The sequence below is a fragment of the Anoplophora glabripennis genome, unplaced genomic scaffold, assembly GCF_000390285.2.
Source record: "Anoplophora glabripennis isolate ALB-LARVAE unplaced genomic scaffold, Agla_2.0 scaffold150, whole genome shotgun sequence".
Classification (NCBI taxonomy): Eukaryota; Metazoa; Arthropoda; class Insecta; order Coleoptera; family Cerambycidae; genus Anoplophora; species Anoplophora glabripennis.
Window position 1 is genome coordinate 894,200 of NW_019416425.1, and position 26,820 is coordinate 921,019.

The 26,820-nt window shown below is 32.7% G+C and overlaps 2 protein-coding genes across 2 annotated transcripts in view; one reads left to right on the forward strand and one right to left on the reverse strand.

The window, feature by feature from the left end:
- The first annotated feature begins 2,633 nt into the window (after window positions 1–2,633).
- The window catches only part of LOC108904498 (neuroligin-3-like), a 50,535-nt gene continuing 26,348 nt past the window's right edge, over window positions 2,634–26,820 (forward strand). Inside the window, exons 1-4 of the mRNA XM_018707087.1 lie at window positions 2,634–2,666; window positions 2,977–3,133; window positions 10,499–10,645; window positions 15,121–16,076. Coding sequence (XP_018562603.1) covers window positions 2,634–2,666; window positions 2,977–3,133; window positions 10,499–10,645; window positions 15,121–16,076 — 1,293 coding nt within the window. The remainder of the gene's footprint in view (window positions 2,667–2,976; window positions 3,134–10,498; window positions 10,646–15,120; window positions 16,077–26,820) is intronic.
- Window positions 12,959–14,607, reverse strand: LOC111691514. Its single transcript, XM_023454519.1, has 3 exons — window positions 14,117–14,607; window positions 13,836–14,057; window positions 12,959–13,779 (listed from the first exon to the last, which is right to left on the reverse strand). Exons 1-3 carry the CDS (start codon window positions 14,384–14,386, stop codon window positions 13,132–13,134), a joined length of 1,140 nt encoding a protein of 379 aa, XP_023310287.1. The 5' UTR covers window positions 14,387–14,607; the 3' UTR covers window positions 12,959–13,131.

The following is a 26,820-nucleotide window of genomic DNA, read 5'->3' on the forward strand; positions in this document are numbered from 1 at the left end:
ACAGCGTAGCTGGAGTGGTGTTTTAAGGATATACGTCGAGTGAGGAGGTTAGTATAATCGAATATTTTCGTTTGCTCGAGTGGTATTCGATACGATTATATAATTCAGAGCTTGAACCGAAGCGTTCCATTTTTTTTTGACGTTTATTGACAAATGTTAAAACTATCGTTACCATGACATAGTTCACATTGTTGGAGGAGGCGAAACACCAAAACGGTTATACCACGTCGTCAAGAGTATAATCGCTTATCAATACATAGTAACTACGTAAAATTTGTAATTGCTATTGGCTAAATTTCTAATGAATTATATAATCTTTATTATAAAATATACCATTATATATAGTCGTTGTATCTTTGGAATTTATGTTCTGTTAAATATGACTTTGCTTTTGTGTCGCACTGGTATTTTGGTGTTAGATTTTTGACTGGAAAAAGGTTATTTTTTAAAACAACTCTGAACTGATACTTTAGGGCAAATATGTGCATTGTATAATACACTGTCTTTTTGGAAATTAAAGTATTGGCCTACCTATTGTCCTATCGTTTTGTACGTGCCAAATGGAGCATTCTAAGGAAAGTAAACAGTTTATTTCTATAAGAGCACAATTATGTTCTATAGTAACTACAACCAACTTTTAATTAAAAACTTATATAATTTTCTCTGCAGACATACAGATCATTTAATTTAATTATATATCTGAAATAAAATGTTTGATACAATAGCAATATTAAATTATTACAGCATTACAGTCTACTTACCTTTAGAGTAAAGCTGATTTACCTTTAGTGCATTATTTCATTTAACTGGAAGTTTTAGTAACCGTGGCAACATAGTTTAATCATTACTACAGCAAGAAATTTTAGTTAGAGTTAGTAGCCACTATGACATATTCACTTGTGACTAGTGATTGGCTATCACAAATCTGGTTTTAGCTGTTGCAATTAAATTGTTTATCTACTTTATTTTTGCTAAATGGATCCTGTGACCGGAACACTATTGGAGGAGGCATTCTCGTCGCAGATATTTTGTGTGGAAAAGCGTTGGCTTGTGCCAATGTAAAAGATTGAAACCAGTGGGCGTTTAACCATTATCCTAATTAGTAGGATTTTTCAGGCCTCTTTCATTCCAGCACAACTTAGTGCTAAATTGTGGTTAGGATTTGCTAACGTAAGTTGTTCCTGGCCGCAAATAATATGCCACCCACTCTCCTGTACAAGTCTCCAACTGGACTAGTCCTTGAGATTAGAAAGGGGGGGTAGAGATATTATTAGACTTGTTCTAACTCGCTACTGAAAAATTACATAGGTACCCATTTACTGTTTAGTGCATAAAGTACCTATTATTGTATACTGTTCTACTGATTTTCCTTTATTAAAATGAAAGATAGCCAAATCGATGAATCCTTGTTTTGCCTGAATTTTTATATGTTAATTTTATATTTGACCAAAAAATTTTACGAGATTAAAAATTTTTAGTTTCATTGTTAAATCGTGTAAAGTCATTGATGTTACTGGTTAAATTGTATTAAAATTGTACGTGCACTGTACTAAGCTTGAAGTTCTTTGAGTAATTGAATTATGTTTTATGTTTCATCTTTGAGGGATTGTAGACATCCCAGAAATCAATTTAACAAAAATTGTTCACCTTGATTTCCTTTTTGTTCATTTACCCAAAAGCTTCCCTAAAGTTTGTTATAAGATCGCGTTACAGATTACACCCCGTACATTGTGGACATGTGAACATGATTTGAAGCTAGTTGAACGGATCGACAATCGAAGCAACTTTTGTTACACAGTTGGTTGTCAAATTGTATATTATTAATCAAATTCAACTAATTGCCGCATTTTAGCATATCAATTTGTTTTGTAGATTTTGATTTTACAATGTCTCAAACGAACAGAATAATATGTACTCATTTCCTGATCTACTACAATGAGGAATATAAAAACATGATCTGGAGATATGACGATACTATTAAATGTTGGTATAGGTACGCTAAATTGCTCTAAATCAAAAATGTAAATCTTTTATGAACTTTGAAAAATCATTCCTTTCATTGATTACAAAACTGTTTGCAAAAGAATTATAGTCCAATTCTCTATACAGAAACAACATTCTAGCGTTCCTTGAAATGTCATTAATTTTTTTTGTCTTTGTCGAAAGTAATGTTTTATCTGTTAGAAGCAAGAATAGAAATAGTTTTTCAAAAGGTTTGAATCAGTATGTCAGTTTCTCCTTTAGATATTAATAAAAAATAACTAATATCTTTTTCAATCACTTGTGTAAAATATACAGGGTGTTTCAATTAAAAATTGGGTTCCCTCCGCTTACATACAATAATAAAATCTCTTCTCCACTTTCGGAACATTTCGAAGCATTTCGGGCGTTATCTGACGACATTCTTCAACAATTTGTCGATAATTTTTTGATTTTTCGTTTATCTGTCAATACAAAAACTTCATACTCTATCAATTCAAATTTCCACTTGTTTTACTTTAAACGAGACAATATTGTCTCGTCTTGTCGAGACAATATCCCGTAAAATCATCACAAAGTCCAATTCCAATTCGTGAAAATGGTTTATATAATTGCTGAAAAAGTAAAAATAATTAGTTTGTTCTACAAGAATAATGCCTGTGCACGGCAGGCAGCACTTCGCATCGGTACGTCCTGGATTTATTGTATAAATATTTGGAAACAGGAATCGATGGAATCGATTGCAATGTGCAAATTTTAGTCTTAGGAGACTTGTATGTACTTCAAGAATTTATGTACCTAGTTGTCGCCGAATCTTAAAAATTCATAAGTATCACCCATATAAAATTAATTTGGTACAAGACAATAATGAAGACGATCCTGATCGTCCCCATCATTTGCATTTCTGTGAAGAAATGAGTGATCGTGCTCGAAGGAATCCAAATTTTTTGTTTTTGTACTTAATCTGTTTTTCATATTAATCTACGTTCCAACTAGATGGTCGAGTCAACTGCCAAACCGTCAAACTCATATGCAGCATCCGAGGAAAATGGATGTTTGGGCAGGCATACTAGGAAACCACCTAATAGGGCCTTTACCTTACCGGAAAATCTGGAAGGAAATATGTATCTGAATCTACCCGATGATTGCGGAAGTATTGGAAGATGACAACGCTTTGCCTCCACCACATTATGCCGTAGCTGTGCGTGATTTTCTTAATCAGAACTTTCCAAATCACTGGATAGGACGCAGAGATTCAATTGAGTGGTCTCCCAAATCACCAGATCTAACGCCCTTAGACTCACTTGAGGAGCTTTGTCGTTCTGAAGTGGAGCAAAGATTTTATTGTTGTATGGAAGCGGAAACCAATTTGAACATTTAATAAACTAACATCATCATTGATATTTTATCTTATTCTTTAAGTAATTATTTTATTGTCACATCTAACCCAAAATTTAAAAGCTTGTATTTTGTCGTGAGCAGAATAGAAAAAGCGTTNACATTGTTGGAGGAGGCGAAACACCAAAACGGTCATACCACGTCGTCAAGAGTATAATCGCTTATCAATACATAGTAACTACGTAAAATTTGTAATTGCTATTGGCTAAATTTCTAATGAATTATATAATCTTTATTATAAAATATACCATTATATATAGTCGTTGTATCTTTGGAATTTATGTTCTGTTAAAGATGACTTTGCTTTTGTGTCGCACTGGTATTTTGGTGTTAGATTTTTGACTGGAAAAAGGTTATTTTTTAAAACAACTCTGAACTGATACTTTAGGGCAAATATGTGCATTGTATAATACACTGTCTTTTTGGAAATTAAAGTATTGGCCTACCTATTGTCCTATCGTTTTGTACGTGCCAAATGGGTCAGCATTCTAAGGAAAGTGAACATTTTATTTCTATAAGAGCACAATTATGTTCTATAGTAACTACAACCAACTTTTAATTAAAAACTTATATAATTTTCTCTGCAGACATACAGATCATTTAATTTAATTATATATCTGAAATAAAATGTTTGATACAATAGCAATATTAAATTATTACAGCATTACAGTCTACTTACCTTTAATGTAAAGCTGATTTACCTTTAGTGCATTATTTCATTTAACTGGAAGTTTTAGTAACCGTGGCAACATAGTTTAATCATTACTACAGCAAGAAATTTTAGTTAGAGTTAGTAGCCACAGTTAAATGACATATTCACTTGTGACTAGTGATTGGCTATTACAAATCTGGTTTTAGCTGTTGCAATTAAATTGTTTATCTACTTTATTTTTGCTAAATGGATCCTGTGACCGGAACACTATTGGAGGAGGCATTCTCGTCGCAGATATTTTGTGTGGAAAAGCGTTGGCTTGTTCCAATGTAAAAGATTGAAACCAGTGGGCGTTTAACCATTATCCTAATTAGTAGGATTTTTCAGGCCTCTTTCATTCCAGCACAACTTAGTGCTAAATTGTGAATAGGATTTGCTAACGTAAGTTGTTCCTGGCCGCAAATAATATGCCACCCACTCTCCTGTACAAGTCTCCAACTGGACTGGTCCTTGAGATTAGAATGGGGGGTAGAGATATTATTAGACTTGTTCTAACTCGCTACTGAAAAATTACATAGGTACCCATTTACTGTTTAGTGCATAAAGTACCTATTATTGTATACTGTTCTACTGATTTTCCTTTATTAAAATGAAAGATAGCCAAATCGATGAATCCTTGTTTTGCCTGAATTTTTATATGTTAATTTTATATTTGACCAAAAAATTTTACGAGATTAAAAATTTTTAGTTTCATTGTTAAATCGTGTAAAGTCATTGATGTTACTGGTTAAATTGTATTAAAATTGTACGTGCACTGTACTAAGCTTGAAGTTCTTTGAGTAATTGAATTATGTTTTATGTTTCATCTTTGAGGGATTGTAGACATCCCAGAAATCAATTTAACAAAAATTGTTCACCTTGATTTCCTTTTTGTTCATTTACCCAAAAGCTTCCCTAAAGTTTGTTATAAGATCGCGTTACAGATTACACCCCGTACATTGTGGACATGTGAACATGATTTGAAGCTAGTTGAACGGATCGACAATCGAAGCAACTTTTGTTACACAGTTGGTTGTCAAATTGTATATTATTAATCAAATTCAACTAATTGCCGCATTTTAGCATATCAATTTGTTTTGTAGATTTTGATTTTACAATGTCTCAAACGAACAGAATAATATGTACTCATTTCCTGATCTACTACAATGAGGAATATAAAAACATGATCTGGAGATATGACGATACTATTAAATGTTGGTATAGGTACGCTAAATTGCTCTAAATCAAAAATGTAAATCTTTTATGAACTTTGAAAAATCATTCCTTTCATTGATTACAAAACTGTTTGCAAAAGAATTATAGTCCAATTCTCTATACAGAAACAACATTCTAGCGTTCCTTGAAATGTCATTAATTTTTTTTGTCTTTGTCGAAAGTAATGTTTTATCTGTTAGAAGCAAGAATAGAAATAGTTTTTCAAAAGGTTTGAATCAGTATGTCAGTTTCTCCTTTAGATATTAATAAAAAATAACTAATATCTTTTTCAATCACTTGTGTAAAATATACAGGGTGTTTCAATTAAAAATTGGGTTCCCTCCGCTTACATACAATAATAAAATCTCTTCTCCACTTTCGGAACATTTCGAAGCATTTCGGGCGTTATCTGACGACATTCTTCAACAATTTGTCGATAATTTTTTGATTTTTCGTTTATCTGTCAATACAAAAACTTCATACTTTATCAATTCAAATTTTCACTTGTTTTACTTTAAACGAGACAATATTGTCTCGTCTTGTCGAGACAATATCCCGTAAAATCATCACAAAGTCCAATTCCAATTCGTGAAAATGGTTTATATAATTGCTGAAAAAGTAAAAATAATTAGTTTGTTCTACAAGAATAATGCCTGTGCACGGCAGGCAGCACTTCGCATCGGTACGTCCTGGATTTATTGTATAAATTTTTGGAAACAGAAATCGATGGAATCGATTGCAATGTGCAAATTTTAGTCTTAGGAGACTTGCAAGTACTTCAAGAATTTATGTACCTAGTTGTCGACGAATCTTAAAAATTCATAAGTATCACCCATATAAAATTAATTTGGTACAAGACAATAATGAAGACGATCCTGATCGTCCCCGTCATTTGCATTTCTGTGAAGAAATGAGTGATCGTGCTCGAAGGAATCCAAATTTTTTGTTTTTGTACTTAATCTGTTTTTCATATTAATCTACGTTCCAACTGGATGGTCGAGTCAACTGCCAAACCGTCAAACTCATATGCAGCATCCGAGGAAAATGGATGTTTGGGCAGGCATACTAGGAAACCACCTAATAGGGCCTTTACCTTACCGGAAAATCTGGAAGGAAATATGTATCTGAATCTTCCCGATGATTGCAGAAGAATTGGAAGATGACAACGCTTTGCCTCCACCACATTATGCCGTAGCTGTGCGTGATTTTCTTAATCAGAACTTTCCAAATCACTGGATAGGACGCAGAGATTCAATTGAGTGGTCTCCCAAATCACCAGATCTAACGCCCTTAGACTCACTTGAGGAGCTTTGTCGTTCTGAAGTGGAGCAAAGATTTTATTGTTGTATGGAAGCGGAAACCAATTTGAACATTTAATAAACTAACATCATCATTGATATTTTATCTTATTCTTTAAGTAATTATTTTATTGTCACATCTAACCCAAAATTTAAAAGCTTGTATTTTGTCGTGAGCAGAATAGAAAAAGCGTTAAAATGAGGTGTCACTCAATATAGGGTGCCATTTAAAGTTTTAGGGTATTTTACGCCAGTTTTAATTGATCACCCTGTATAAGAACCTGGGTTTACAGTTCTAGCTCATCTAACAATTATTAAATTAAATTTTCAGGATCCTTCGAAAAAATTTTTTTGTTTATGAATTAATTAATGATAGGTAATAATGATTGTCTTAAAGTGATAACTAGAGACAAACCAATTAATAATCAAATTAATATAATTCTTACTTTATATCTCTGATATGATGACATTTTATGCAAATGAGATTTTTCACAAAATCCTTTCATATTATTTATTCAACCAGCTAACTTCAGTTAAAAGCTCTAACAGAAAGAAAATATATCCTCATGGGACAATGGCACAGAGGAATTCGAAATCTTAAGTGAATGAATAAGATTTGTACTACTTAAATAAGAAAAATTGTATCTTCAGTAATGAAATATTTAAGTACTGCAAATTTAATAAAAAAAAGTTCTCCAGGCCAAATATTTTTCATGTCACTAATCTGCAATTTAAATTAAAAAAGGCCAAAAACAGCTTTTAGTCCGTGAAATATGTGTAGAGCTCGGAAATATTAGGATGGCTACAGATTTGGCTGTAGGCCGGCTTATAATTTTGCTAATCTAATTTTAAATTGAAAGTCGAAATGTAATGTTTGTATTTTATAGTTGTCTGTACTTTATGTACTTTATGAGTGTTTTTATAATATGATGTGCTTCTCTTTGAATTGTATTTTAATTGTATGCTTTGGCCATGTTTTTCTTTGACGTGTGTAAACATTTTTCTTATGTAATAACACCAATAAATGCTTACTTACTTACTTACTTACTTACTTTCTTTTACGTAATAATTTCAAACAAAAAGTAATACAACCGTTGCCTCCACATGGAACTTACCATAATATATATAGGTATAGTATGTAATAATAGGTACCAGCAAAAGGTAGCAAAATAATAATTTTTTAAATATAAGGAAAGCGATTGTAGAAAATAATTAACAATTATCCTGGGTGTTAATTGGTTAATTGTCTCAGGCGTTCGGTAAATACTCATTTCAAAAACGAAGATGACCGATCAATTTAACGAGGTAACAGGCGCATGTCTAAAATAGTCGATGTTTTTAATATACTCTAGATGGCGAAGGATTAACTGCTTCACATTTTAGTAATTCCACTATCCGCGTCATAATACAATATTATGTACATGACTGCCTCCGACTTGAAGCTTCTCATCGATCAAATTATTCGATACGTATCTAATGCCTGCCCTGTCGACCTGGCGGTGAACAATCCAGATTTTTTGCTAAGAGATGTCGGCCGTTCATTTCATTATCTTTTGTGCGTGCATGTGTGAGTGAATTTGACGTTTTGTTTGGTTGAGTGAATGGCATATTTTTTGGCAGTCAGTAGCATTGTGTATCACGAGCATAGAGTAGTACACGGTTGGACCGTAGATTCAGCCTATCTCTGCTACTACAACGTGTATGGCCACTTACTACCATAATATAGATTCTCTTTATTTATTTGATAGAAAACATCAATACATGTTTGGAAAATAAAGAAATCCCGTAAGACATTTTTTGTGACCTGGCTAAGGCCTTTGATTTTATTGATCACCTAATATTACTTGACAAGCTGGAGTATTATAGCATAATTGACAAGGAAAACAATTGGTTTAAAACATATTTATTTGAAAGACATATGTATACTGAAATAGTCGAAATAAAAAATTGTGTATAAAAAAAATCATTCTGACTTTGCCAGAGTTGAAAGCGGAGTTCCACAAAGTTCTATTTTGGGACCACTGTTATTTTTGTTGTATATTAATGATATCGTCCCAAATTTTACAGAGGTCAAATTTTCATTATTTGTTGACGACACCAGTATTTTAACAAAAACGATTTAATAACCAAAGCTCAAAATATTTTAGAACACGTTTCTGAATGGTTCCCTGCAAATAAGCTGATGCTAAATTGCAATAAAACTAACAGTATAACATTCCAATCACGTGGAATTACAGATACCTCTTTAAAATTAAATAGTGATCAAATATGCTCAGTATAATCCACAAAATTTCTTGGTATTTATGTCGACTCTCAATTGAATTAGATGGAGCCCATAACCAATTTAAAGACAACGTTAGGGAAAGCCATATATGCAATATTAACTGCTAAACGAAATATAGATTTTTCCACAGCAAAGTTTGTTTATTACGCATATTTCCAGAGTGTATTGCAATATGGAATTGAGCTTTGGGGAGGATCTACTAGTTCTGAAGATGTATTCCTGGTACAAAAAAAGGCAATAAGAATTATATGTGATTTACCTCATAGAGAATCTTGCAGAAGTTATTTAAAAAAAAATGGAATATTTACCCTTACTAATCTATATGTTTACAGATTATCTATTTTAATTCATAAAATTAAACATTTGATAAAAACAGCAAGTGATTATCATAGCTATCCTACACGTCATCAAAATCTTACTTTACCACAATATAATTATAATAGAACTCGCAATGGTGCTTTGTATTCGGGGATAAAGGTTTATAATAAATTATCATCTCATTTAAAGACATTGAACAATAAAGTTTTCAAACGAAAACTAAAAATCCTTTTACGAGGTTTATTCTTTAAATGAATATTTTATCAGTGCACTCTAAGGCAATAAGAGTGTAGGTATCACGTCTTTTACCAAAATTAAGTTTTAACTTGTACATGGTAAATACATAAATATGTGTCTGTTTATTTACTATCAATTTTTATTACCTTTGTATTTTTAATGTTTAGCTGTAAGATTGTCGTCTATAAGTATTTTTTTCTCTTCTTTTTTTAAATTTTACATTCTTTCAATTTTTGGAAAAAAACTCAGATATGAATATGATATGACTTACTTAATATTTATCGTCAACACAATACTTTCCTTACACCTTTAATTAGGTTTTTTGTTATTCTTCTCTAAACTCAAAATTTGTTTCTATTTATATAACTTCATATTGTAATAACTTGAGGAAATAAATGTTCACTTACTTACTCACTTACTTACTTACTTGCTTGCTTACTTGCTTGCTTGCTTGCTTGCTTGCTTGCTTGCTTGCTTGCTTGCTTGCTTGCTTGCTTGCTTACTTACTTACTTACTTACTTACTTACTTACTTACTTACTTACTTACTTACTTACTTACTTACTTACTTACTTACTTACTATAGTCGCTACAAAATTTCCGATGGATATTTATAATCAAGGAATTAATATCAACATGAGATAAAAAGGAAGAAGCTATAATGTACATCATAGGCTCAAGCCGCCCCTGACCCTGTAGACAAGTTGTTTACGAAAAGACGAGGGAGCTCTATAAACTTGAAATTGATAAATTCATTCACGTTATGACTTATGAGAAATATTTTAATTGCTTAAATATTTATATTTAAAAGTAGAAGAGATACTAAATAGATACTAAAACATTAAAGCTGTATGATAAAAAGATATTGCATTTTTTTATGATAAACACGTCTTTTTATGTCTAACTGTATGTAGCTGCCAGTAACGTATTTCATTTACATTCAGGGGAGCACTAAAAGACGTAATGAAAATGTGAATCGAAATTGAATTTATTCGAACATGTCGGCTTATGTTTATTAATGTAAGGTATATGTTCCTTTAATGTTCACCCGAATGAATTTCTTCTTTTTTTCCTTTCAGTGTCGACCGAAGCACGTCATCCTGTGATAGTCTATATTCATGGGGAGTCCTTTGAATGGAATTCAGGGAATCCTTATGATGGGAGCGTTCTAGCTTCCTACGCCGACTTAGTTGTAGTCACACTTAACTATAGATTAGGAATCTTAGGTAAGTAATTAATAGCTTGATTAGATTAAATTAAGAGTACTTAAACCTAAAACCGTACCTATTTGATCGAAAGCCACATATTTAAATCATAATTTCTAAAGGTAACATTTTTCGAAAAATTGAATTGTTTCTAAGTAAATCATTTACTGTCCACTAAATTGTACAATCAGAGAAGTTACGAGATTTTTTAAATATTTGTTATTGATAATAGTTTTTGATTGAGAAATAATGGAAAATGCAACCTCATAGTTTTTTTTATCTGTCAATTTAAGAGAAGTTAGGTAGAAGTTGATTAATTTTTAGTTTTATATCGAGATATCATATTACATTAAGGCGAGTATCCACTTGTGGCAATGCTCCGTAACGTAACAACGAACATGTTACGGTCTGTTGCAAAAGGTGACACGGTTCGCTGAAAAAGTATGTGTGGTTTTGGTCGTATCATTCATTCCGTAACGTAACAAAATAAGGTTACGAGACGACACAGGAACATAAACTCGCAGTATGAACCTAACTGCAATAATGGATTCGTCACTGCATTGCAGTTAACAGCAGCGGTATATATTTTTATTCATCATACAATTTTGAAGAATAAGAAACGGAAATCTCCGGAAATCGTTTCTTTATTCCACTTCATGGCACAAACACAGACAAACACACTCTTCCTAGTCACTGCAGAAAACAGACTGACCCCAGACCATATACAAAAGACTAACGAAACAAAAAATAAGACAAAATCGCATGTGCAACAGGCAACGTTACGGCCAAAAGAGTAACCCCGTCTCAACATGTGGCAGAAAGTACTGTTGCATCCCTTTGATGCGACGACTAAAAACCGACAACTGATGGTTCGTCCCGGATTAGTTACGCGTGTCAAATTTGCTACACGTACCATGCAACAATTTTCCGTCTCCACTAGCTGTAATGTAACATGTTCGGTGTTACGTTACGGGGCATTTGACACAAATGGATACCCGCCCTTAGTTTTAGTTAAATACGCTTAATTAAGGCAAAGAAATGATACTAAACAAACAACTGTCACTACATCATAGGGGTGTCCGGAAAGGTCATGTCAAAAATGAAGGGATATACAGGGGAGATCAAAACAGATGTAGTACTTCATATTTTTTTTTCCTATCGGGCTTCGTTAAAAATGAATCGAAATTGAATTTAAAATGTGTACATAACTTTTAGCAGTGGTTTTAATAGAAAATTTATTTAAAATTCATGTATTTACGCATAACAGAATTTGCCTACTCTGAACCTGAGACCAACTACTATACAATGCTGCCAGTGTTACACAAAACTCTTAACTCAAGAAAAGAATTAAATAATGTATTTTTTTACTATAATCAAAATAAAAATATTGAAATACGTACATAAATATGTTTACTTACGTCTTTGCCATTCCCACCAGAATATATTTTTTCATTGTACAGTTTACGAGAGAGCGTTGTGGTATGTGGTAAATAAGTCACTTATTAAACTAATTATGTAATAATGAGGATTGTTTTATTTTATTTAAAGCGCATTTGTACAAAATGTAAATATGTATTTTTCACATCAAATTTAATTTTATTTGTTTATCGTAAACTATTTAAGTTTTATTGTGTTTACCATGTAAACTACTGAAACTACTGAAACTACTGTTTACTTTTGTGTCTTCAGTTCCGAGTTTTCTGTTCTAAATTAACTATTTGTAGTGCACTTATGGGTTTGAATTGTGTACATGTTGATGGGAAGTTTGTGATAAATTTAATTAGATAGGATATTTTACTTAAATATACTTTTCCGTAGGTACCTTATTTTTTATAGTCAGGTAAATTTTATATTTCTTAGGTCAATTTTTTGAATAATAATAGGTTTGGTTTTTAAATAGTATAATTTTAAACTTTATCTAGTATCTTGCCGAAATTAATTTTTTATTCTCATTTACCAACTGTTAAAATATATGTACATATTAAAGATTCACCTTGTATAAAGAGTGGCCGTTTTACAAGGGGTCTCGGAAACCTCAAGCGATCGGTCAAACTAAGGCAAAGTTGTAGAATTTTTTGACGAATAACGTGCCGAAGAGAATCTGAAAATTTTGATATTTAGTATTTTAATCTAAAACAGCAAGAGGCAAGGATTTTAGACTCACAAATGGTTAGGAATTCAAATACAGGTATTACTTGCCACTTGTGTTTTTCTTATATGCACCATAAAAGCAACGTATCTTATTTTTTATTTGAAATCTAGCAATTTTAAGAAAAATTAACAAGAGATATGTTTTGTGTGGAATCGTAAATTAATTACTTTTATTTCTGACCGGGATATTATAAGCTTATATCGTCATAGTTACGCTATCAATAAAGAGAGTCATAACTCCCTTGGGACATTATAGATTCTATAATTCCCTCTACCTTTCACAAGTAAAAATAAAATAAAAAATGCTAATATACATATATGTGTATATATTTATGAAATGAAAACTGAACCATATTTTATTTATTTGCGTCATTACAAATAATAAATGTACAATTTTGAAATGTTCCCTGAAAATTACTACCGCCACTGGAAACAATTTCTTCTTTTGTATGACTGGAGCTTCTGTTCACTACAGTCGAGGTACCTGCCTCTTCTAATGGCAAAGTAGACAACATACGCGCCGTTTTATTTCTCAATTCGATGCTATCCTCCAGATACCCCTCCGCCACCGTGGAACTTTTCCAACCTCCGTGTCTTTTTAAGTTAGTCATAGTTGCTCCTGCATTAGCTAGAGCAGTAGCAGAAGTGCGACGAAGGCAATGTCCCGTATAGGAAGATGGGTTTGGCAATCCTAAATACATTGCGATTTTGCTGGGAATTTTCCCAAACATGTTTTTTCCAATTGGCTGAGATGTACATTTATTTTGTCGGAAGCGCAAAAAAAATCGTTCAATACCTTTAGGACGCAAAGACATATAAAGTCTTAATAAAGGCAAAGCAGAGAACTCTTTTTCATCCACAATTGTAAATTTCTTCGATACACCAGTTTTACTTTCCGGTACGTTCACTACCATAACGGAATCCCGGTCCTCTATATCCGATATCTTCATATTCAAAAGTTCCTGACTTCTGCATCCTCCAAAATAACCCATAATCAAAACAACCTAAAACAAAAAAAGGAAATAAATACACACAAAAAGGAAAATAAGAAAAAAATTACCTTATGCAATAAATGAATTTCATTAGGAGCGTTCTTTAGAAATCTGATAACATCATTAGGAGATAAAACAGCAGACTTTTTCGGCTTATAACTCTTACTCTTCCGTTTCAAAAAAGCCTCTAGTTCATTGAACTTGGCGATATCTCGTTTCTCATGTATATTCACCTTCGATTTTAGCATTGACCATTTAGTCCATAAAGAATTCGGACTATACGTTTCTGACTGCAACGAATAAACAAAATTACTACCAAATCTACCGAAAAACATAGAATATTCCTTACCAATTCTTGAAAATATGCCAGTAATACAGTTTCAGTGGCATCTTTTGGCATAACATTATTCCGTGTCAGCCACTCCAGATATATCTTGTATTCTTTTTGGTATACGGCTTCACTTTTCGATGGAATTAATGATTCTCTTGCTTTTTCAGCTTTTTTCAAAATCTGCTCCATTATATTTGGGGTAGAAAACACGTTTTTAACGCAAACACAGCTTGATAACAAAGTACTGTTTATAAGCAAGTAACAATTCTGTTTATAAACACGTAACATAGCAACAACCTAGCAACAACAAAACTCTTATAATCAATGGTACCTGATTCAAATATACTGGGAAGGTAATAAATTGGTACATTTTTTCCGTTTTAAAAATAAACAATATTTTATTGAAATCGGTCAGAAATAAAATTATCTATGTACCACGGGAATTAATGAGCCTTAATAACCTCAGGCAATTGCTGTCCCTCGGGCCGGACGCCCTCGGGACGCAAACTTTGCCATCGGTAATTAAGGCCCTTATAATTCCCTAGATACATAAATAACCATTATTTAACGTGTTTCTAACACGTAGATATTTCGATATATCAGATAGCATCATACTTACAAACTAATTTTGCATTTATTTGGATGATTTCATCTACCTTTTGCTTGATTTTTCTCTGCAGATGCTACGAGCTCTCTCGTATCCAAAAACTGATATTGTTGTCTTGTATTCCTCTTTATACATTTGAAATGATTTAGAATTTCGCACTTTAAGACTTTCTTACTCTGGCACCGCACATAACTGCATTTATATAATTCGGTACTTCTTTGAGAAATTAGTTTTACTGATCTGATAAATCTTCCTTTGAAAAAGCTGACAACACAGTCAGAAACGCCACTGAAAAATTTGACGACCGGAAGTAAATGTTTAACGGACAAAGTCCATGAAAACCTACCTCTACTAAACGTTTAGATATATAAATTTTTATTACAAAAATAATAGACACAAACTATTTTTTTTTCAGGTTTTTTAAATGCAAACCCAGCCCCTCACTTGAAGGCTCGCGTGGCCAATTATGGCCTAATGGACCAAATAGCAGCACTTCACTGGATACAGCAAAACATAGCATTATTTGGAGGGGACCCAGAGAATGTAACTCTAGCAGGTCATGGATCCGGAGCGGCTTGCATTAATTTCCTAATGATTTCACCCACGGTAATGCCAGGACTCTTCCACAGAACCATCCTTTTATCTGGATCTGCACTGTCTTCTTGGGCTTTGGTGGAAGATCCCGTGAACTACGCCGTGAAGTTAGCTAAGGAAGTTAACTGTTCGATACCAGACGACGTCGGTAAAGACCACGAGGCGATAGTCGACTGTCTGAGAGAGACGTCATTGGGAGAATTACTCCAAGCCGATGTGACGCCTCCAGCTTACCTCAGCGCCTTCGGACCTAGTGTTGATGGAGTTGTCATCAAGGCTGACTTCGCTAAGGAACTGGTTACCTACTTCAAGCCTCAGGACCTGCAGAACTTCGTAGGGCCAGTAAATGCCAACATGAAAAGGAGCGAGGCTAGTTTAACGCCTAGAGGAAGCAACCCCTACGATCTCCTCTTTGGTGTAGTGACTAGTGAGGCGCTTTGGAGGTTTTCCTCTAACGACATAACTGCGGGTTTCGAGGGGGAGCGAAGAGACAAAATTATTAGGACTTACGTGAGGAATGCGTATACGTATCATTTGAGTGAGATCTTCTTTACGGTCGTTAACGAGTACACGGACTGGGAGAGGACAGTGCAGCATCCCATTAATACTAGAGACGCAGCTGTAGCTGCTTTGAGTGACGCGCAGTTCGTAGCGCCTTTAGTGCAAACGGGAGACATGTTGAGTGCGAAACCTCCACAACCTGGCCAGGAACCCAGCGGGCCAAAGACTTTCTTTTACGTGTTCGATTATCAGACGAAAGATGGGGATTATCCACAGGTAAATTTTTTATTATTATCTAATGATCTAATCAGACACAGCTATCTAATAATAAAAATGAAAAAAATATGTAATTAAACACTTGAATTTAGTAGCACCAAGTGTGCTGAGTGACTCATTTTGGGTGGAATTGCCAAGTACCAGCTAAATAGTTACAGAAAAAGCTAATAAATGGATCCATTTTCTTACTATCAGGTTAAACCTTTGGATGTTCGAACAATTATATCTAGAAGGCCTTGGTAATTCTGTTGCATGTCAAATATCTTACCTATACAGGGTGTCTTTAATCTATATTCATAAAGGACTTATTCTACACATTAAAGCATGATAAAAAAAAGATTAATATGTAACTGGGTCTTAAAATAAGTCATAAGGCTATGACCACTGACGGTGTTTGTTTTATATCTCTAGGATCGCTATAGATATGAATATCGATTTTATTTCTTTCATTTTTAATATACATCTGAGCTTGCCAAATCGATTACCTATTACATACGCTCCCCAGACTAGACTGTAGTCGGACATGTACGCATTGTCGTAACTTTTCCGCAGTGTTAATTAGTTTAATTTATAACTTCTTTGATTATTTCCGTTGATAAAAAAGTACTACATTCTTTTAAATTTTATTTCATTATCAACCACTATTTATCATAAGCTAGATTTATGTGATTTGGTTAAGAATCACCTCACTTCGCATCAATCGCACTTTGGAAAACAGTTTTGGGAAACTGTTACTTTCATGAATTTTTGTAGGAATACCTATTATATGTAAAAGTTACGCTGAATTCATATAATTTCAACATACCGGCATGTTAAAAAATCGGAGTAAATAGTCTGTCCTTCTGTTTCAAATCCAAATGCAAAAAGCGACGATTATTCAGCCAACCAACTTCAGATAATTTATAAGAAATGTGCTGACGTCTTTTGATTCCAAAAATTAATCTCAAGCAAGAGTTCTGCACTAACTGAATTCGCCTGGAGTCAATAGCATCAATACATGGATCATAAACTGAATCCCCAAAATTAAATTGAAATAAAACCAACGACTCACATAAAACTAATTTAACTTACTTAGATAAAAACTGTCTACTATTATCAATTAATTTAAGATTACAATAAGCCTTGCGAATGCAGCTGCTAATATGGGATTTAAACCTTAGATTCGAGTCAAGTATAAGACCTAAATTTTTAGCCTCCTCAGTGGAAAAGATTTGTTGACCATCAAGAATTAACGAAAAGTTAGATATATTTTTTCTATATTTCGGAGGGCCAACTAACATAATTTTAGTTTTAGCAGCATTAATTAGAATGGTTTTTTAGTAACTTCAATAAAATTTAAAATATTGGTATTAATTGTCTTAATGGCATCATGTAAATTATAAGTTGGAAAAGTATGATACAACTGAGTGTCATTAGCGTAAAAATTAATGTTTGTCTTTTTTATTTTATTAACAAAATAAGAGGTGTATAAAATGTAAAGGAGAGGGCCTAAAATCGATCCCTGGGGAACACCTGAAGAAATCTCAAGAAAAAACATATTCATTATCATTCATTCTAACACTTTATTTTCTATTATTTAAATAATTACAACAAAATTCAATAGCATTGTCACTTAAACCAACGAAATGTAAAATTGCTAGGTAAAATCTGATAATTGATAGTATCAAATCGATTAAAACTAGTGCAGTCATAACTCTATTCTCCACATTTCTCATAATGTCATCTGTAATATGCAATAAAGCTGTTTCACAACTATGTTTCGGATGGAAACCTAATTGGACAATGGGTAAAATCTTATGATAAGTTAAAAAACTACGTAACAGTCTATCTACTATACGTTCCAAAATTTTTGAAAGTGATGGTAAAATGTTAATAGGCCTTAAGTCCTTAAAGTCTTTTGGACAACTACATTGGCTGAACAATGGCAAATTTCCAAGAATCAGGAAAAGTACTGTTTTGTAAACAATAATTCACAATGTGTGTAACGAATAGTAGCAGAAATGGGCAACACAATAGCAACATTTTTATATTAAGACCCTCAAAGCCTGTTGCATTTGATTTAATATTATACATAATTGTTTGAACTTCAATTTCACAAACAGCAGTAAAATCAAACTTATCAGTATCATGTCTAACATTATTATTAATATTATAATAGTTTAAAATTTCTTAATTCGCTCTAAACTTTAGAATGCAATTCATATAATAATCATTTAGTGCACCAACATCACACAATAAATCGAAGATAGTTGTACGTTTTTTGCCTATATTCAGGTATTCAAGATCTCTCCAAACTCCATTCACCCCATTTAATTGAAATCTATAGTAAGCTTTCTTTTCATTTCTATGTACATGCCAAAATTGTATAATTTCGGATTTGTTTATAATAATTGTAATGCTCTATTCTTTTAGTGCGCTGCCATTTAGCCCTAGCCTTATTTCTTAAGGAAATGAAAAGATGTACATTATCAGTTACCCACGGCGAGTTTTTGGTCATTTTTTTAGTTTTTATAGAAGTGACGAATGCAATTTTTGAATAAATAGTAAAAGTATGCAGAGACAATTACTGATACAATGACAAATATTGGTGCACTTATCCTACCTGGTATCAACTAGAATATATTTCTTAATGTACATGCAATTATTAATTATGAAATTTAATAAATTGCCTAATACTACAGAAGTAAATATATTGCAATGTAATAAATTTGGTTATTAGGTTGTAAATATGAAATTAAATTTTAGATACGGATATAAATATACATCATGCATTAATGCACCACCAGTTTTGTTATTTATGACTAATTTAACACGTTCATCACACGACCTCTATGACAGAGTATGACATATGCTTAACCTCAAATATAGGCATTCAATTTATATTAATTTTACATCGTTGTTAATATGGATTATAAATTTAGCTAACCTTAGAACAATAGTAGGTATATGAATTAAAAAACTGATATGTTTTAGCATTTCACATTTATTAAACTGTTCCACATAGATCCATATAATTTTTCACATCCCACAGCTAACGACTTAGACTGGTACTTAAGAGACTTCTAGGTCTTTTCAAATAACCAACAAGTAGAACTCAAGTTTGGATCAAAGTACACTAACTAACTAACCAAACAATTTCAATAATAATGATTTTCCATGAAATCTTTAAAGCTATCCTAGAAAAAATTATTCAAAAGTATTTTTAGTGTCAAAATAAATTAATATAATTAAACAATTGAATAGTTGAAGAGAAAAATTAGTATTTTTTTCGTCCAATCCTTGTTGAAGCTGCTCATAAGACAAACAGAGGTTAGTATAATTTCCCAAGGAAATAAATTTTGAAAATTACTAGACAATTGATATATCCTTCCATATGGTCAAAATATCCATATGTGGTGGAAATATTCATCCATATGGGCAAAATATCCGTCCATATATGATCGTTCTTGTTGGTAGGCTATTTGGAAGATTTTTGCCTTTTGTACAATTTTCAATAAATAAGCGGTTCAGATAGACAAATACAACTAGCAATTTAGTAAGTATTGTAAGAGTGGCAAGATATTTAAAAATTGTTTTTGATTTCAGCCTGATCACATTTTTTAATAAGTAACACATGCAATGACACTAGACAGTTTGGTTTTGTTATGGTCGCGAAAGTATCCCAAACTCCTTCGCCACAATAGTAGTAGTGGTGATAGCAGAGAAAAGACGATATAGAACATCCGTAAAACAAGAACTGTAGAGATACATTTTACTCTATAAACAATTATTGCCCAGGGAATTTTCTATGCAATCGACAAAATCTTGAACACATAAAAACTACTGTGTAGATTCTGAGATATAGAAGCGTAAAGTTAATAATAATGTATAGCTTAGGTAACCGTGAAGTCGAGAAAAAAAATGTTTTTATAGCTAATTACAAGTACTTTCAATATCCTTTTAGTGCATTTTCGGCAGATAAAAGCTTAATTAAAGAAAGATCAAGAAAGGTACCGTGGTGACTGGAATTTCTCGGTAGAGCGGGAGCGGGGATGACTGAGAGCAGCTGCGCTGCCCTGCGCCGCATAGGTTTCAAAATGCGTATACGCGATAAAAGATGACTTTTCTCGGGAATGGTAGCACTTATCAAGACGATTTTTTTTTAATTTGGTATAGCAAAATGAGAAAAATACGAATATATCATCAAGAATCAATAAAATAAATAATTTTTGTACGAATTTTTACATAATCTATTATACATAACATTTGGGATTTTTCTGTACAACAAAATACACTATACTTCAAATACAAACGCCTCGAATGCTCTACCGCCTGGACTATTATCACCTCATATCAAAGCAAGATTCAGATATGCGTTTTGCTTTCTGAGAATTTATACGAAATAAACAAATCAACATTTACTGATGCAACTAATTTTACAAGATCTGGCATAACTAATCTCCACAGTGAGCATGTCTACGCTGATAAAATTCTCATGCAGTGTCTTGTCAACATGATTTCAAAATTAATATTTGGTCTGGAGTCAACTCTCTTATTTCTTTTAATAAAATCTTGGCACATTTATTAGATCTACCGCTATTTCGTCACGAAATATGATTCGTGCATGACAGTGCACTGTCTCATTGTACGTTGCTTATTCGACATTAACATGTACAAGGTTGTTGATTTTCGATAGTTTTGTAGGGTAAAATCGTCCATTTAGATTAACCTATTTTCTATTTTTTATGAGGAAGCCATTGGCGTACTTATATTTTTTACAAATCGCACATTTTTTCCGATATTACATAACCATAGGTTTTTTAAATAGAACCTTTCAAAATCTGTACAACCAAGTAATAGTCGTTCAACAAGCTTTCAATCAGTCAAAAATAAGTTAACTGTCAATATTAAACAACAAAAGACGAATACTAAATAAATCACATGGCCAACTGAAAAAAATACCTATATATGTATTACATATTTCTTCATTTAGGCAAATAAAATGTATCTATTTATTATATAGTTAAAAAAATTGCTATTCAACGGGATGTTTAAATACAGGTGTTCTTATTAAAAAAACCTATGTTTATCTATGCTTGTAAAAAATATGAGTACGCGAATGGCTTCCTCATAAAAAATAGGAAAAATAATGCTCAAACTTTTTTCTTCTAAATTTAATGACAACCGAGATAGAGAGGTAAATGTAAACGGTCGATTTTTCAAAAAAAAAAAAAACATGTACGAGTATATCAAAAACTAATCAAGTTAGCCAAGATATTTTGGTACCAGCGAAATAAACTCAAAAGAAGAGGACCGAACAGAGATATTATCACTGAATATATAATTATTAAGTTATTTTTTCAGTTTTCACAATTTCACTTCTGCTGTAACGGAAATTGTACCTAATAAGTTTTAGAACAAACTTAATTCTAGCGTGTTCAATTCAATTTCTCGGTTGTTAATTTTAATGGTTGGGCACAGCAAACTACGAAATCAGTGCCTACTAGCAGTTTATTAAGTATTGTAGTATGTGCGGTAAGATATGTAGACATTCAATTTTTTTCTAAATCGTTAAATTTAATGAAAAAGGAACCATATGTAAGCTATATAAAACCATATAAAAATATTTATCATTTTTGCATGAACGGGAAAAAATATATTTTCATCATCATCAAGTTTTTAAATCCACTCTATGTTACATTAAAATGAAGCTCTAGATAAATTTAGAAGCTGTCCATTATTAATCATCGCGCCTCTAATAAAATTAAAGTTAAGGTGTTCCTCTTCCGAGGGTTACTTACTCATTAGTGAACCTAACTTACGTTAATCATAATTAATGCAGGATGGCCTACCCTTCGTTCATTTGCTTTAAACGAATGTCCAGCCCCAAATAAGTCATTTATATATCTGAAATTTTAGGGTCAGGAAGGGTAGGAAGTAGAAATAGGTACGACGTATAACGGTAATGAATCATTAATGCAAAGCATGTTCTATATGTAGCCACGAGATGAAGTTTTACCAAAAATACGTTAAAACTAGGGACAGTTAAAATAATAGCAGCGACATTAATTGCAAAATCAAAGGTCTCCTTTCTACACTTAAATTGTAAAAAATTCAAATATGTAAAATCCGGAAGTATTTCAGATATATTAGATCTGCTTCCCCATTGCCTTCTTCATTGCATTTATACCGTGGGAAAGGTTCACTCTTTTTACAGGGTGTACCAGATTTATTCTGAATTAAAATTAGAAATGGTGAAAACAACGGACCTTTCCTATACCAAATACCAACTTACTTCGAAATCTTAACCGCTTCCAAGATACGGGATGTTAAAGTTGAGAGACTGCGAAAGACAATGGATAGTAGGAATGAAAAGGAAGTAATATTCCAAATAAAAGATAATACTTCGAGAAAAAGTATTATTTGGTACTTTCAAGAAGTAAATTTCAAATGAAGTAAATGCTTCAACATTGTGGATAAAGTTCCCGAGCGATACGACTGACTGTTGGTTATTGCGAATTAAGACAGCTTTTTGCAAATACCTGTACGAAATATAAGAAATAACAACAAAATAAATCCAGAATAGGGAAAATGTCGAATGAATGGCATCTTATTTTTTTATGAGATAACAACTCAATTCAAAAGATGAACGTAGGTGTATTGTTGTGGACTTAACTAAAAAATAAGACTAGATAATTTTTGTTGGTTAATACTCACAATTTGGAATTTCTTGAGAATTTTTCCCCATCGAATTCTAAAAACAAGGAAAGGACCACGCACACAGTTAATGGAAATCGGCAACCTGTCAAATTGTCTGAAAATGAAATGTGTTATAGTTTGAGATGTCCTGATCAAAAGTTGTCACGGGTCCAAGACCCAAAAATTAATTCTTAGCGAGATAACCGACATTGAAAAAGAGCGAGTCCCATGCGCTTATACAAATTCCGTTTTACGGAGAGTCTTATGGCTCTTCTCTCTCTATCTCTTTCTCTCTTACAAAAAAAGGCAAGTTCGCATGTGGCACCTTCGTCACGAAATAAAGAGAAGATTTTTGAAGGAATAGAAAAAGCAGGCGAAACCAGAAATAACAGTAAGTAAGAAATGTAGGAGTAGGGAATAATGCAGGCATACAGAAAAAAGTAAAATATACAAGCGGGTGTATAATCAATAAAAGAAGCAGGACTAAAAATGGTAAATATAAAAAATAAGCGGGCAAAGCGAGTGAAATGTAAAAGAGCAGGTGTCTAGAAGATAAAAAAAACAGGCGCAAAGTAAAAATACACGAGCATAATAAAAATGGGAATAAAAGGAGTGGAACAAAGGTGGTATATTTGTATAATAAGAGGACAAAAAAATACGGACGAATAGTAAAAAAAGCGGATGTAAACTAAAAGAAAATGCATACAGAAGAAAATACAGGCATGCTCTAAAAAGAAACTTGTGGAGAAATAGGAATGCGAGTGAAATTAAAAAAAGATGGCGTAAAATAAAAAAGTAAGCAAAAAAATTAAAACATAAAATGAAAATAAGGCGCAAACTAAAGAAGATGGTGGAAAGTAAAAAAACGGACGTAAGAAAAAGCGAATCTAAGGTAAAATTTATGCTAACTTACAATTAGCTTTAGAAACTTATTTTCCAAAGTTCATAAGACTTCAAATAAATGATTTTATGATCAGCGAGAATCAGAAAGAAAGAGATGGGGAGAGAAGAGTTATATGATTTTCCGCTCACTTTCAATGTCGCTTATCTCGGTAAGTATGTATTCGTGACAACTTTTGATCAGTACATCTCAAACTATAACATATTTAATTTTCAGACAATTTGACGTGTTGCCGTTTCCATTAACTGTGTGCGTGGCCCTTTGTCTATTTTATGAATGCATTCTGACGATGACATGCATTCAGTAAAAATACAAATTTTGTTGTTTTATATTCTTGGAATTTTAAACTAAATATATTTGCTGTGCATGGTTTGAAGTAATTAGTATGTGACATCTCTGTCCTGATAATTGCGAATATCCTAGGTACAGTTCGTATAATCCTTCGTAACTGCAAAACAGAGTATGCACTGCAAACTGCTACGGCGAACGTTACGTCGCTAATGTACCTCGGGTGTCGAATGCTCTTAATTCCAAGAATTCTTTTTGGAATTCTATTTTAACAAATATCGTACGGGCTGTGGTTCTATGCGTTCCCTCAATTATTGAAATTATCTGGATTCTATAGCTTTTTGTAGAGTTCTGGCCAATATCTTCTTTCTCTAACTAGAATTCTGGTTTTTTCTTATGTCTTTTAAGTACTGTGAACCTACCCTATACACCACAGCCTCCGAGTTATTTATGTTTAAGAGACAAATAGAATACGGAGAGAATTAAGTAGTTGAAGAGTACAGGGAAGATACAAAACATTTAATGGACCATAATTCTGGTGAGAGAAAAAATTGGAAACGACTCGTTCGTAACATTCAAGGACCGAAAATTAATGAACCATTGATAAATAGATGAACATATGAATTGAAAGTTTTACTTTTACTCAAATATTTTACTACTTAACACATTCATTAAGCAAATGCTTCATTTTTATTCGTACGGGCCTATATTTAACAATTTCCGCAGAAATTGCTTATCAGACGCCATTGTCGTTGAGCTGAAATTAATTTAATTTCCACCAATACACTTTTGAAAATATACATCATGACTTATATTAGAGAGAACAATGCGGTAAATTAAATACGTGATCTGCAAACGAAATGACTAAATTTTGAACAAACGTAGAAACGTTGTTGTTTTCGTGTTTATTGTTTTACACAATTAATTAATAAAACACGTATCATGTACATTTCAAAAACCCTAGAATACATTTCCCTTGTTTATGCTGAATATACCTAATAATTAATACTCTGCACGTTTCTACAGTTAGTGAGATAGCTATTCAACGTAAAATTTCCACGTTAGGATTTTCACTAGTATTACTTCGTACGTAGGTACGTAGCCACCAACTCAGCATCCCTATTAAGCTTTATCTTAATGAATTCAAAAGTGTAAAATTATCTTTCCATTTACGGACACGCCAATCTTATGAAAACATTAAAGGGATTGGTTGAAAAGTTCAATAGCGTGTCGACAGTAGAGCTATTTGTTATTTACTTAGTTATCTACATGTAAATGCTTTTATGCATTGCAACTTTATGACCGAATGCATTTTCAAATAAAGCAGCACGTAATATAACTTTGAATACAATATAACATACATAATTCAAAACACTAGTGGAGGATCTGAGTGTACAATTACAGACGTTATAAAATATATCTAGAAGTTGGCAATGAATTGTGCATGTTATAATGGGTCTTCCATTAAGAGGCTTCATTTTAAATGTATAAGAAAGCATGTAACTTTTAATTGAAGTAATGATATTTTTATTCCGACACAAAGTATAAACCATGCAGTTAAAGATGGAAGACAAATCTTCCAAATGGCCGTATCTGCTTCTGTTGCAAATTCCAATCGTTTTTGGAACATTAGCGTATTCCTTGTCTCTCAAATATATCCACAGAAAGCGGTCAATTGAATTCCTTATGACGTAAAATGTCACGTCCAGGAAACCCTACACAATAAGGCTGTAATTTCAAGGCTTGCATGGCATGTTGCTCCATTCTGCTGACATCTTCCAAGTTTAGTTCTTCAACCGTAGGCTCGAAAAAATCAGTTAGCATATTTCCATCACGATCCATTAACTGCAACAGTAACACTGGCTTCGATTTTGAAGAAATACGGCCCTATGACGCCGTAATTCCAGAAAGTCACAGCATATGTGTCAATTTTGTGCTAACTGACGAAACCTTGTAAGTGGAAATGACAAATTCAGCCACTATTTCACAATTGCTGTACAAGAAGGCGCTTTTCTGCGACCAACCTGGTACAGATTTTTCGAACTGTCTTCGAGAAATTTCCATCATATTTGTAGTTAACTTTTGTTACCTTCAGCCGTTGTTTAAAGGAATATCAATCCATCTTTATTAATAGCGTTGTTTATAGCTGACAGCTGCCAAATATGGCAGCTCTACTTTTCTCAATTAAGAAATGGCGCGCGATGTAATATGAAACCTCTTAATGAAAGGTCCGCTACATATGGAGACATTTTCAATATTGAGACGCTATTTGATAAATCTTCTCTAAGGTGAAGAGGTCGATGAGATTTTGCTGCAGATGAATAAGCTGAAAAACAACTGCGATCTCCCGAAGGAAATACTTTTTTCAAGGGACCATCAAGAAAAGAGACTGAACTGTTATTATTAGGCATCTATATGTGTATATATAAATTATTTTGTTAATATAGTTACATTGCTAGTGAGTGAACTACTATAGTGGGAGCAGATAAAATGTATATGAATCTTGAAAAAGTAATTGTATGACCTCACGGCCATTGGAACGGTAAATAAGTTGGAATTTTAACTCAAATATTTATAATATTACGCCATAAAGATCTCCACGTGTATTTTACTATTTGCTCTTTCCATTAACTTACCTCGGCCTACGCCAACTTTATTCAATATTGATGATTGATTGACGATACCTTGAGCAGTAATTTTTCTTATCTTGAAACGTCTGCCCTTTTCTCCTCTTTCTGCCACAGAATTCTGCGCCTACATTGTATAATTATGACAACAACACATTTTCAGTTACAGTATTTGATGTCACCATTTAGAGAATTAAATTGAGAGAAAATATTATAAAACTTTCTATACAGATGGCCTCAATCTTCCATA